General features: G+C 41.6%; 1 protein-coding gene across 1 annotated transcript in view; it reads right to left on the bottom strand.

The window, feature by feature from the left end:
• PCNX1 (pecanex 1) overlaps window positions 1-14,196 on the bottom strand; it is an 81,517-nt gene that overhangs the window by 25,580 nt on the left and 41,741 nt on the right. Inside the window, exons 9-15 of the mRNA XM_083399245.1 lie at window positions 8,365-8,455; window positions 5,959-6,016; window positions 4,595-4,812; window positions 3,212-3,365; window positions 2,343-2,375; window positions 1,991-2,162; window positions 170-280 (exon numbers count right to left, since the gene is read on the bottom strand). Of these exons, the coding sequence (XP_083255371.1) occupies window positions 170-280; window positions 1,991-2,162; window positions 2,343-2,375; window positions 3,212-3,365; window positions 4,595-4,812; window positions 5,959-6,016; window positions 8,365-8,455 (837 nt within the window). The remainder of the gene's footprint in view (window positions 1-169; window positions 281-1,990; window positions 2,163-2,342; window positions 2,376-3,211; window positions 3,366-4,594; window positions 4,813-5,958; window positions 6,017-8,364; window positions 8,456-14,196) is intronic.

Below are 14,196 nucleotides of genomic sequence, written 5' to 3'. Positions count from 1 at the left end.
GCCAGGCAGTTGCTTAAACTGAGGACCTAAAGGACCATCTGTAAAGGCTAAAATGAAGTTGGAATGTACTTAAATTGATCCTTTGGATAAAGCCCTCAAACTACCTTTTCTTAAACAGATCTGAAAGTCGTTTGCTGAATTATCTATGAAACAAGGAAGCTCAACTCACCATTGCCACCAAAGACATGAATATCTAATTGTTCACAGAGGTACATGACAAATGTGTTCACCTGAGGCAGAAGACCAATGAAGAACACTATAGGGAAACATAGCGTAAACACTACAAGAGACAAAAAAAAAAAATGATAGGAAGAAAATAGTAAATACATACAGAACTATTTGTTATCCTTCCACTTTTAACTATAGAGGATATAGGTGTTCCTTAATTATTAATTATTATTATTATTATTATTATTAACTATTGAATTTATATACCACCCTTGCACAAGAAATAATTGCACATAGCTGTTGTTCCTTATTTCAAAACAGTTGCCAATTACTACCTGCTGTGAGTAACTGAATGCTGACGTGAGGCATACAGCTCTTTTCAGACTCCTTTTCCTATGTAGCAAACACCCTACTCACTTTCAGAACAAGCAACTGCAGTATGTTTGCATCTGTGTGTTTGTCAGGCCAAGTGAAGGCCTTATTCTTCTTGCCTCTTCACCTTAGCCAGATATGCTCAACAGGAAAGTGAACATCCCTGAGAGGGCTGAGACAGAGGAAGACTGTGAAGGTTGCAAGGACCTAAACTGAGAAGGGGAAAACTTGAAAAATGATGTGGAATGGAGACAATGGTGGTGATGGATTATGAAGATGTCATTAAGTAAGAAGATAACTTGCAGTGTCCCCACAGGAGAGGGACAGCATGTTTCAGCATGACAGCCCTCCAAGACATGTAGCCTGCAATCAAAACTAGACTAACATGAACAAATATGCGGCACTTTGGTAGTTGCTGTCATTCCCACCATACAACAGCTGCCAGTTATGAGACGGCTAAGAGAAGTGGATCAAGAGTTTATCTGAAGATCCTCTGTACACTGCATGGCAATTCTCCATGTTTACCAAAGTTCTAATCATGCAATGACTTTCATGATAAAAGTAAAGGTAAAGGACCCCTGGACGGTTAAGTCCATTCAAAGGCGACTATGGGGTTGCGGCGCTCATCTCGCTTTCAGGTCGAAGGAGCCAGTGTTTGTCTAAAAACAAGTTTTCCAGGTCATGTGGCCAGCATGACTAAACCACTTCTGGCGCAATGGGACACCGTGATGGAAGCCAGAGCGCATGGAAACGCCACTTACTTTCCCGCTGCAGTGGTACCTATTTATCTACTTGCGCTGGCATGCTTTCAAACTGCTAGGTTGGCAGGAGCTGGGACAGAGCAACGGGAGCTCACCCCGTCATGGGGATTCGAACCACCGACCTTCTGACTGGAAAGCCCAAGAGGCTCAGTGGTTTAGACCACAGCGCCACCCATGGAACTGACAATGACAACTACTTCCTCTCCAATTATAACAACTTTTAAAAGACAGAATGAGAAAGGAAGGGATTCCATTTATTTGTATCTCCATTAAAGAACAGAAATCTATATGGTCTCCACGATGGGCAAACGATCTATGCATACCATCCACATAGCTTTTAATGGAGTTGACACCACCCTGTTAATTTATGATACGGCAGTATAAAAATACTTTTACAGTGGTACCTCGGGTTAAGAACTTAATTTGTTCTGGAGGCCCGTTCTTAACCTGAAACTGTTCTTAACCAGAAGCACCACTTTAGCTAATGGGGCCTCCTGCTGCTGCTGCACCGCCGCCACGTGATTTCTGTTCTCATCCTGAAGCAAAGTTCTTAACCCGAGGTACTATTTCTGGGTTAGTGGAGTCTGTAACCTATAGCGTCTGTAACCTGAAGCGTCTGTAACCCAAGGTCCTACTGTATAACTAAAGAAGCAAATACAATGCATCAGAGCCATAAAGAAATTGCTCACCTATAATCAAGTCCCTTGCTGATAGCAGCAAAATTGGATTAGTGAAAGCCATTCCATATAGTCGGAACCTTGCAGTGAAAGTGCTCTTGCTGCCATAGTCCAGCAGCCAAATGAGGCTGCAGCATATGCAGAAGTAAACAGGGCGGCTATAGGCGATGATTCGGTTATGACCCTGAAAAAAACAACTCAAAGTTGCAAATCATAACTGTTGTTTTCTTCAAAATTTGGTCTTGAAACTTTATTACGCATGCCGCTTTAAATTAGAAAGTTCAGTGTGTTAAACTCAGATACACCAGAGTATTAGCTATGCCTTTTCTGAATAAAAAGTTCTGTTCCATATAGGAAAACTTACATGCCGAGGTGATGAAGAATCTGGTTGCACGCTCTAAAAAACAGACCAGAAAAATGAAAGGGTAATATTAGGTAAGGCTTATTTTCAAGGTTACTTTTCAATATAAGACTCTTTTAACAGGTAGGATCCACAGAACTTCCATGGACACATCAAGGCTTCTCATGGTGTGTTTTTCAGTCACAGCCCCTCATCCCCTCACTGCTCCCACCCCCGAAGTTAGTTTCTCAAGCAGCATTCAACAAAGCATGAGAAGCTGGGGTTTGAAGTGAAAGTTTTAAAATATTGAAAATAACTTAACGGAAGAGGTAAGAGCAGAAGAATCATACCAATTTTCTAAGATCATCCCAGGAATGCTGTGTGGATTCATAAGGAAAAATCCATACCCAAGCAATGCCTTTATTAGGACCCATTAAAATGTCACATAATAGTGAGCAAGCTTTTGAGTTTGCCAGCACTTTTCAACAGGCTGGATTCCATACACACACACTTACTTTGTTCAACAGTTGATTGGGGAAGATGAAAGCTTGATCACTATTTTACAATATTTTGATTGGCTTAATATGTAGTTTCCCATTTCATCCAAACCTGGAAACTGTGGTTAATAGCTTCAGAACAATTTGGGATAAACGTCTCTTGTTTGAAACTGGCTTAATGTCCTGGCCTGCTCTGAAGCTCTTAACCTTTGTTTCCTGATTTGGGCAAAACATGAAAGTGTGGTTAGCAGAAGGCTTCCTGGTTTGCTTGCAAAGGGACTGAATGCACACCCAACAAATATCAGCCACGACTAGGCTTCTTATTAACTCAAGATAGATTGCCCAAATGCTGGCAGAATATTAATGTTTAAAATTGACAGTGGCAAAAGAAGTTACCTTGAGCAAGGAATACTGGCAGCTGGCAATCACCAAGCAAAACTGGAAAACCCATATATCCTTGAAGAAGCCTTCAATAAGAAGTACAGAACCCAAGAAAGCCACTTGGATAGCTAGGATGACAGCTAACACGTTTTCCAGGATCTCACGATTTCTATGGAAAAGGAAAAGTACGTGGTACTGGGAAGCTAAATAGGTTTATACAGTTGGAAGAGAGGCTGCAGGAGTTCAAAGAAACTAAAGAACATGACCTATGATACTGTATCTCAAAAGTCTGAGAATGCCTTAGCATGCAAATTTCAGGTGCTGAATCTATTGTGGTTTTATTGGAGTTCAAATGGCTGTTCAAACACATTCTATAGAATCAGTCAGAAAGGATAAAAATGTCACCCAGTCCTAGTCCCAACCACAAGACAGATAAATCCATCCATACTCATCCCCTCCCAGAAAAATCTACACTGCAGTATGTCTTGAGAAAAAATAAGGTTTCTGTAATGGTTCTGCAGAAGAAAAACGAGTGAAGGTACTGTTAGGATATTTCCGTTCCACCTTAAAAAGGGGACAGGCTGTTGTGAGGCACAGCCAACATATTTCCTGCTCACAGGAAGTTTCTGTTTGTCTATTGCTTTCGTTTCTCTCTCTGTGCCTGAGACATCGAAGCAGGCAGTCATGTTTTTTTCTTTGTTCTGACCAACGCTGAATAAAATTGTAAATATGCTCTCCTGAGTGCATCTTTCGTTGTGTGAACTCTGCTGATAGAGCATGCACGAGCTCTGGAATGTGGCAAGCTATTTCTGAGGCTTCGTGTCGCTAATTGACTGAAACTGTATCTGCGGGAGATCGATGGATCGTCTGGCATCGGCGTGGGGGCATGATGGACTTTGTCTCCTTGGCAGTATCCCAACAGGAACTCCAAGAAAAAGAAGCCTGTAAAGCAGTATAGATACTCCAGGGCGGAGAAAGCAAACTGCTGAGCAGAATGATGGTGGCTTGCTGGATACCCCAATGCCCACTATACCATTAAAAGTGCACAACAGAGGGTAGCTTATCTGCACAACCCAGTGCTCTAAATTCAAGTGCTGCAGTACACCTTTCCTCCTGATAGGAGTGGACATGTTCAGGTACCAGTGTATCATGCTTTGTTCCAGGGTCCTCCATTTAACTTCCCTCTCCCCAGTTTTCCACCGGACACTCGACACCTTGTTGTTACTGCTGTTCTTGGTTGGGCCCATTTTGGCCCCGTTTCTAACAGTACCCACCACCTGATTTGACTAATGCTTTGAACAGTGCATCAATCACTAGCATACGAACCAAGCAAAAGGAAACCTGATGCAAATAATTACTTGAACTATGTTAGAACAGCACGAGCTCATGGGATCTCACCTATCAAACAAGGCTAGGAGAGTCAGTCTATCAAAATTGATGCCAATCCAGATCTTAGGTAGGATCCAAAAGCGATAATAGTGTTTGACTTTTTGGGCGGCTTCCTCTTGAGGTTGCAGATGGTCCTGCAGGTCAGGGCTTAGGTCAATGTCTTGATGCTCGAGGAGATCTGTATCTATGGTCAACAGCCTGTTCAGCCTGATCTGGGGTAGGGAGAGCTACAATAAAGTCAATAATAAGTTGCATTCACACTTCTTTAGACTATAAACTATAGATCTTAAGGAACATAAAAGTGTCATGGGCCAAAGATCTTCTATGGGGAACTACCCCCTTGGTCTCATCTTCTTTGCAAATCTGTATGGTTCAGGGAGAAGGGAAGGTGGAGGAGGATGCGGTTTATCTCATTTCAGGAAGGCACACCTGATTAACAGTGGTTGAAGATTACATGCTCAACCCTGGCATGGGTTCATGGTAGAGTTCCAACCTGTATCTGGCTTGGCGGGTTTCTTCCAGGAAGCAAAAGCACTGACCCTTTATAAAACTTTATGGAACTGCAGGGATGGTGCACATGCAAACCACACCCTACCTCCACCTAGAACAGTCTTCCACAAACCTGAGTCCCCAGATGTTGTTGGAACAACGACACCCATCTTCTGCAGAAGGATTGGGGAACTGGATCCAGCCAGAAGGCAGAATTCAGAAGTGGTCAACTCTTCATGAGCCACTTTAACAATCACCTGAATTCATTTGGTTTTATTCTGTGAACTGCCCTGAGACCTTCAGGTATAGGGCAGTATATAAATAATAATAATAATAATAATAATAATAATAATAATAATGGCCAGAAAATCCCCACCACTAATCTGCAGCCAGCATGGCCAATGATGAGTGACAATGGGAATTGCAGATCCAGTAACATCCAACACACAAGGCTGAGTAGAAGGGCCCTTTCCTCTTTACAACTTCAATTACTCCAGGGTATTTCAAGCTGATATGGTAAGGATCTAGCAAGCTGAACCTAAAGTCTTCAAAGACCTTACAAATCATTAGCAGTGATAGTCTACAATCCATTCTGTATTGAGCAGGGCTTGGACACCACTTTCTTAGATCTAAGAGGTGGGCGGCACTGCATTTGTCTAATTAAACACACATCAGGTCTCACGTTATTAAAGTATTAACATGGCTGCAATTCTCCAATTATTTGTAGCAGTGAAGGCATGGCATTGTCCAGCTGCTGACAACTTGAACCACTCGAATCCTGTGCTAAATTGACAGACAGAATACTTAATTGTATCTCAACAACTTTAAGAGTGACATTTGATCATCTGCTTGCAATAAAATAAGGAGCAAATGCAAAAACTTACTAAATCATGTGGATAAAAACGAACTGAGGTAGAACTTGATACATGAGAATCCGTGTCACTATAATAACAAGAAGATTACTTTAGTTTGATACCACACACTGTTCTCCAATTCAAGTCTCTTCTTTTGTTTAAGAGATTACTCTTTCTGTAGTTTGTAGGACATCAGTTACCCCCGTTTAAATCAACTTGCTACTGGAAAGGCAGTACTGTTTTCACCAAGGGAAAAAGAAATGATACACCTTCTTGATAGGACAATGCACCCTATTACCCAACTGTGCTGACATTAAGAAAAAAGGAGGACTGTATAACGAGCATATCTATTTCTATTTTGTAACAAGTCATTAATTCTGCATTAATATCTTGATAGCTGGATATGGGGTTGCATTGCTGGGCTGAATACCTAGTTCTATCTGAGTGATTGCTAGCCCTTTTCAGGCAGAGGGTAATAAAGGTCCATGGCCAACGCCCCGGGGCCAAATGTCAAAGAGGGAGTGGCAGAAGTGGAAAAGTAGTCCTGGACAAAAATAACAATAATAATTAATGGCATATTTGGGGTTTAGGGGTTACAAAAACTTTTGGTATCACAGAATCACAGCAGGAGACCCATGAAAATAATCAGTAAATACAGTGGTGCCTCGCAAGACGAAAAGAATCCGTTCCGCGGGTCTTTTCGTCTTGCGGTTTTTTCATCTTGCGAAGCAAGCCCATTGACGGAGTAGCGCTATTAGCGCTATTGGCTAAAAAAGGGCTAAAAACGGCTTTTTAACACTTGGGAGATTAGCGGTTTTGCTGCTAAAATGCTTTTAGCAGCTTAGCGATTCAAAATAAGGGGTTTTGGAGCAAAAAAAAAATTCAAATTTTTTCGTCATTTTTCGTCTTGCAAAGCAAGCCCATAGGGAAATTCGTCTTGCGAAGCGCCTCTGCAGACGGAAAACCCTTTTGTCTTGCGGGTTTTCCGTCTTGCGGGGCATTCGTCTTGCGGGGCACCACTGTAAAAGGTGCTGCATGATTTTTAAATGGATAAATTGGGGGGTGGGGCTTCTTGGGTCACAAAAAAGCTTTCAACATCAGGATGTCAGAGCAGAGGACCCACAGGAGCAGCTAAAACTAAAAATATATGTATTTGGAGAGCCAAAACGAAAACTCCTGAAGACTGGGTGCCAGCTAGGGGCTGGCTACTACTGCACCATAAAGACAATTCCACATCAAAAATACTTTGGTTTGCATGACTCTGCTATGCACTGCTATCTATGCAAAGCAATGGCAGAAAACGATGTATTTCACTGCATTCTGTTTTTCTTTGATTTTGTAATAAACGTACAGTGGTACCTCGTGTTAAGAACTTAATTTGTTCCGGAGGTCTGTTCTTAACCTGAAACTGTTCTTAACCTGAGGTACCACTTTAGCTAATGGGCCTCCCGCTGCCGCCGTGCGATTTCTGTTCTCATCCTGAAGCAAAGTTCTTAACCCGAGGTACTATTTCTGGGTTAGTAGAGTCTGTAACCTGAAGCATCTGTAACCTGAAGCGTCTGTAACCTGAGGTACCACTGTATCTTTATTGGGTGGTTGGGTGGGTGTGGAATCTGCATGTCCCAAGGGACATTATGCCCCCAAAGCAGTCATTTACTCCAAGCACCATGACTCTTATTCAGCTTACTGCCTTGAAAAAAGGATATGAAATCCTGTCCAAGGATCTCGTGTACTCATTTTGCTCTAAGATTCTTAGATTATTCTCTCTTTCTTTGAAAGGGTATCATGACCTAATTGGCAAAGCCTATCCAAAACCCTGGCTAGGGAAAACAGGATAGCTTCACCACCCTGTGGTGGTGGCGGCAGCTTAGAAATCATATGTAAATTCAAACATTTTGCACTCAGACAGAATAAAGCCATGTATCCAGACACAAAGTTATGCAATAAAACATCCTAAAATGTAATTAACACTTTCACTGATTGTTCTGAAATACTGCCTAGCCTTCAAGGGTTTTGTGCAAAGGAAGTATGCAAAGTGCCTTGACCATTTTGAATCATCTGCCTTTCCAGATGCTGTGGGACTACAACTCCCTTGCTATCAGGAAACTCTCAGCTATTGGCTGGGGTTGAGAAGAGATGTAGTCCAGGAACATCTGAATGGCAAAAAGTTCCCCACCACTGCACTATATAAACATGAGAATGAAGTTGGTTCTGGTTCTCAGTTCTTCATTCAACCTGAGACTTCCTTAGTCTCAATATAATGGGTATTCTTTGACAAAATATAAAATTACCAAAAGGTTCCCATGTACATCACATCACAATTCTGAAAGTGTTCTGACTTTTGCAAAAATACACAGACGCTTAAGAATCTTTCAGAATTGTTTGCATATTCAGCATTGCTGACTAAACCACAGATACTGGTTTTCAAAAACACACCAGATATTAGATGTTCTTCTTGCAGCAGGCTCAAAATTCACAAGCGACATATCGCAGCCCCCTGTCTCGTAGAGTGTAGAACTGAACTTACCTGTCAAAAAGAGAAAGTCAGGATAGGTTAAATATTGTAGCATATTTGTACACTGTAGTAACAAAAAAATATGCTATAGGTTACTTGTACACAACACAAATCTATATAAGTATTTTATAGCTACACCCACATACTTCATAAACCATTAATGGAGGACTTTACTTGATCAGGGACCACGAGACCAAATTGGTCACAACCAAGAATGTAGATCAATGTACATAAGCAAAGAGTTACTTATGGACTTGTGTAATGCACACATCTTTCATTAGCATGTCCCTGGTCTTTCTTTGAGCTAGGTTTTCATACCTAGCGGACACAGTCCAGAAACAGGAAAATAAATCAGTCACTAAGTCATTAAAAAAATTAACTATGGTGTTTTTTCTTTAGACTATTGCATTCTATTACCTCTATCAGGAGAAGCTAAAGATGTTCAGGCTATTTATTTTTATGAGGTAAAATTACTACCATATCTTTCCATATAACTTGGCACAAGATTTATGATAATAATAGAGAATTTTCTCATGCATAATGCTAGAACTTGGGTTCATTCAAAGAAACTGATTGATAATATCTGTGGGACAGACAAAAGCAAGTACCATATTTACTCGAATGTAATGCGCACCATTTTTGGCTAAATTACATCCTGAAAATTAGGGTGCACATTAGATTTGATGGTGAATTAGATTTGATTGCAAGCCTCAAAAACACTACTGACATAGCAAATCCTATTTCGGTTTCATGGTTTTGAAAACTGAGGTGCGCACTAGATTTGATGGCACATTGGATTCACGTAAATATAGGACTACTTTGGGCAGCACATATTAATATATGGAATTCACAGCCACTTCAAGTTTTGAAAGTTCAAGAAAAATGGACTTTTTGTAGGACTTGAACAGATCCTTGATCAGGTCAAAACAAATATAAGACGGGAAGACAAATGGAATGATTTGAGGCTCCACACATGCCTTCTTCTAAACAATATTATTTATGTATGGAAATAGCAGAAGCCAGTTCTGCTCTGCTTTTATCCACAGACAATTTCCTTTCAAAATGCTAACTGCATTCTTAAACGGGGAATGGTGGATTCACACCAGCAAATTTTGCCAGTTTCTTTTCCACACTTCCACAGGCCATAAAAACCAAAAGCAAGCAAACACCCACAGTCCCATTTTCACTGATGACATCTCACCATCAGAATACATGGTGTGAACATTTTTTCCCCTTTATTATGTGAGGTAGCTCTTGTGGAAGTACAAAAAAAAAAAAAAATCTGGATTCAGTGGAACAACATTCCATTTAAGAATGCACATTTTCAGTCATTTGACAATGCATGCCCAACAAGAAGCTGAGCCAGACTAATTACTGTGGGGAATTCAGGCTACTAAAACTGAAGCAAAAACCAACAGAAACCTTAATACTAGGTCCTACTGATTGTTGAGAATAAGCGTTAGAGATACTGCATACGGCAGTGATATGTGTACGCCACATGGACAATATTTCCAGCTTGAACTCCCCTCTATGCTGCTCCCAACTTCACCACACACAGAACAGCCAATCTATAAACTTTGTAATTGTTGAGAGATTTTTATTTTAACATTTGCCTAACCAGGACTTGTTGAATGCTCCAGGCAGGGCTCCAAGTGCTGAATGCCCTAGATAATTCTTGGTACCTGTTCCCTATTGTCATTCATGACTCACTGACAAAATATAATGAGATAACCCTAAATCTAGAGTTGCAATAAATGTTAATACAAATGTACAAACATAAATTTTAACTGAGAAAGTTTGGCTCACTTTATCACTATTTTTAAAGCTGTAACTTTTAAAAAAATGTACACATGTATAGCAATGACAGGCCTTGGGGGCGTATCATGCTTTATTCCTCCCAAAGTATTTGAGAAGGGTCAAATGATTTTAAAAGAATGGGCTGAGTTGGTACAGGAGATGACTAGGGCATATTTATAGAAAGACACATCACAATTTGGGTTCTTTCCACATACAAAAGCAATGTATGTTTTCATGAGCGAAGACTACTCCTGGATTATTCTGTCACTGACACATATGGTTAGAAATCACAGTATGTGGACACACAGTACAGCAAACACGAACTCTACATTCCCATATAATAGCACATTTCCCCCTGCATACTTGTGTACACCTGTAACATCGTATTAGTGGCAGCCTTATTTTGAAGGTCACAAAGATCAAATATTTAGAAAGAAGAACTACCACCTGTTAAAGCAGAACACAATCTAGGAATGGAAAGCAAACAATAAAATATAAGAATGAGCTACACTTTAAACAGTGTGCATTTATTTCTAAGACTTGAATTAGTGTGTTTCCCCCATAATTTTCATTCATATATATATATAAAAGTATGTGCCAGAACTAGCAGACACCAAGCTATTAAGAAGATGTGATCCCAGTTCAGTCATATAATCTGGCATTTATATATGTGCGTTCCACCACATTTTACATGTGAAAAGCTGTTTCTTAGATGCAGCTGTAACTCTTGGCAACCCTCTTACAAAAACATATTGCAATTTTCCTACACAGTTCAGTAAGCAAACAGTGCCCTGTCCATGCCTGCAGAACCAAAATGGAGAAGGGAACTTGATAATAAACACCATGTGAAAAATATCAAAGGCAAAAGATGAATGAGATTTCCCCCATCCCTAGCAGCTAAGGCACTTCCACACTATCAGCATTTTGTGGGAGAGATTAAAGGACATATCAGGAAATTTAGGTTTTTGGAATTCAAGCAGATTAAAATGTTCTTTCTACCTACTGCAACAAATCCACTTTAAAAAAGAAACTGAATTTCTGCGGTTATGAAGGTGACAGGGAAATGCATTGAGAAATCAATCAAATCAGAATGAATGTTCAACGAAGACTGAATATAATCTAACCTCCATGTGTACAAGCAAATCAGAATGAATGTGCAATAAATTGAGGGAGGCTTAATGAAAATGATACTCTCTGATTGTCCAAGGATAGTTTGTTCTGTTCTATAATTCAAGTTGCCCCAGAAACAGCCCCCCCCCACTCCAATCTAATTTTAAAATATAAATGGAGGATACCTTGCTGTTCCAGGCTTGATAACCTGGAATAATTTTCTTCTTCCTTTACTCTCCATCAGAATATATCAACAACATAAATTTGAGAGTATTTGGTAGTGTACCAGTCCACAACTTAACAGAAGTTGATCACTATTGTTAAGTGCAATATCACTTCAATTCTAGCCATCATTCACTTTTTCCCAGCAAAGCTGATTTCAGCCACAGAGCATCCATGGGACTCTGGAATGAAGTCAGTGTTAAGCTGTTACACCCCAGTGTACTTGTGTCCCGCAAAGAGACGGTATATTAAATACTGAACTCTTAAAACACAGAATGCACTAATTCATGGTAGGTGAATTACCGTAACTGCGGAAAGTGAAGTTGCAGGGAACCAGGCAGAGGGCCTTCTCAGCAGTGGTGCCCTTCCTGTGGGATGCCCTCCCATCAGATGCCAAGGAGATAAAGAACTACAGAACTTTTAGAAGACATCTGAAGGCATTCCTGTATCAGGATTTTAAATGTTTGACATTTTATTATTTTTTATATTTTGCTGGAAGCCACCCAGTGTGGCTGGGGAAGCCCAGCCAGAAGGGCAGGATATAAATAAAATTATTGTTATTTTTAGTAGGGATTACAGTAGCTACTTTGAGTTAACAAAGTGGGAACAGAGCTATCTGGATCCTCTGACCAAGCAGTTAGCATCCCTCTGTCTGCTTCCTTGTACTTCGGAGCAGCGCTGAGAACCACTAATATTGAGCTTAACTATGGTTTTCCCAGTAGTGATGTATGGAAGTGAGAGCTGGACCATAAAGAAGGCTGATCGCCGAAGAATTGATGCTTTTGAATTATGGTGCTGGAGGAGACTCTTGAGAGTCCCATGGACCTGCAAGAAGATCAAACCTATCCATTCTTAAGGAAATCAGCCCTGAGTGCTCACTGGAAGGACAGATCCTGAAGCTGAGGCTCCAATACTTTGGCTACCTCATGAGAAGACTCCCTGGAAAAGACCCTGATGTTGGGAAAGATGGAGGGCACAAGAAGAAGGGGATGACAGAGGACGAGATGGTTGGACAGTGTTCTCGAAGCTACAAACATGAGTCTGACCAAACTGCGGGAGGCAGTGGAAGACAGAAGTGCCTGGCGTGCTCTGGCCCATGGCGTCACGAAGAGTCGGACATGACTAAATGACTGAACAACAACAAATGTGGTTCAAGGCAACAGACAACTGTTGTATAAGTGCTATACAGTTAAGCTTTTAAGAAGCATAGTGTCCGTGTCATCTGAATCCATCTTCACATATTACTGAATCTGGAGATGAAATCCTGTTTATAAGTCAAAGTCCACAGGAAGATAAAATCAGTGGAGTAATGCAGGAGAAGAAAGACCATCAAGTATGGAGTTGCAGGCTCACCCTTGATCCTAAGGCAGGAACTATTATGAATAGGAAGTCCCTCATACTTGTCCAAGACCAAAATGGCAAATGAACAACAATCCTAACTGTGATCCAGAGAAGGCATAGTTCTTCAGACAGAAAAACAAGAGACAACTTCCTCATCTCCCTCTTGCTTTCCTTTCCTCCCTCCTTCCTTTTCATTGGCCAGCCAAGGAAAGTGACCTGTCTTCACCAACGATTGGCCTTCAACATCATCTTCTCAACTGCAATTTCTTCTGTTTTGGCAGAACGCATCACTATGGTGCTGGCCTTCCTCACCACAGCACCAGGGAACCAAGGGAGGTGATGGCTGGACAACAGTCTAGCCAGCTCCACTGTCATTTCTTGTTCCAGTGTCCAACTGGTCATCTGCACTACCTGGCTAGGGAATTCTCCTCCAACATGGGCTACCTGGCTGCAATCTGCTTCACAGTAGTTTTCCTTGCTAGGAAGCTGCCTGGGTCCTTCAGTGAAGCCAAGCTGACCACCTTCAGCTTGCTGGGCTTCTCCAGTGTTTGGGTATCCTTTGTGCTCACCTACCTGAGCACAGAGAGTATGTACATGGTAGACGTTCAGGTCTTCACTATCTTGACCAGGGGTCGGCAAGGTTTACTTTGCCTGGGCCAGTTCACTCCAGCGGAGATCCCTCTGTGGGCCAGATCACACGCACGTTCACAATTTCCGGCGTCTGCACAGACGCAATTTCCGGTGCTGCAGAAGCGAGTCCCCACGCTGCGCTGGTTTAACTCAGCCCACTGGGACTCGCTGAGTGGGCGGCTCGGTTCGGGGGTGGCTCATGGGCCGGTTAAACAACCCCCATGGCCACTTGTGGCTCATGGGCCTTAGGTTGCCGACCCCTGATCAGGACCTCCAGTGCTTGGCTCCTGGGCTCTTCATTCCCAAGTGCTACATTATTGTGTTGAAGCCAGATCTGTTAACAAAGGAGCACCTGACAACAAAAACATAACATGGTGGACTCTCCTTCAATGGAGGTTTTTAAGCAGAGGTAGGATGTGTCATAGAGCGACCATCTGTCATGGATGCTTTAGTTTGAGATTCCTGAATTGCAGGGTGTTGGACTAGATGACCCCTGGGATCCCTTCAACTTCTACAATTCTATGACGTATGAACAGGAAAGTAGATTCAGTCCTGCCAATGTCCCAAATATCCTTCACACCATACAACAATTAAAACTACAGTCTATGAGGTATGCCCTGGAACCAGTGGTGGTAGCTGTACAGCATTCTCAT

This window comes from Podarcis tiliguerta, assembly GCF_965153285.1.
Source record: "Podarcis tiliguerta genome assembly, chromosome: 1".
Classification (NCBI taxonomy): domain Eukaryota; kingdom Metazoa; phylum Chordata; class Lepidosauria; order Squamata; family Lacertidae; genus Podarcis; species Podarcis tiliguerta.
This window is presented reverse-complemented; position numbering and strand designations above follow the sequence as displayed.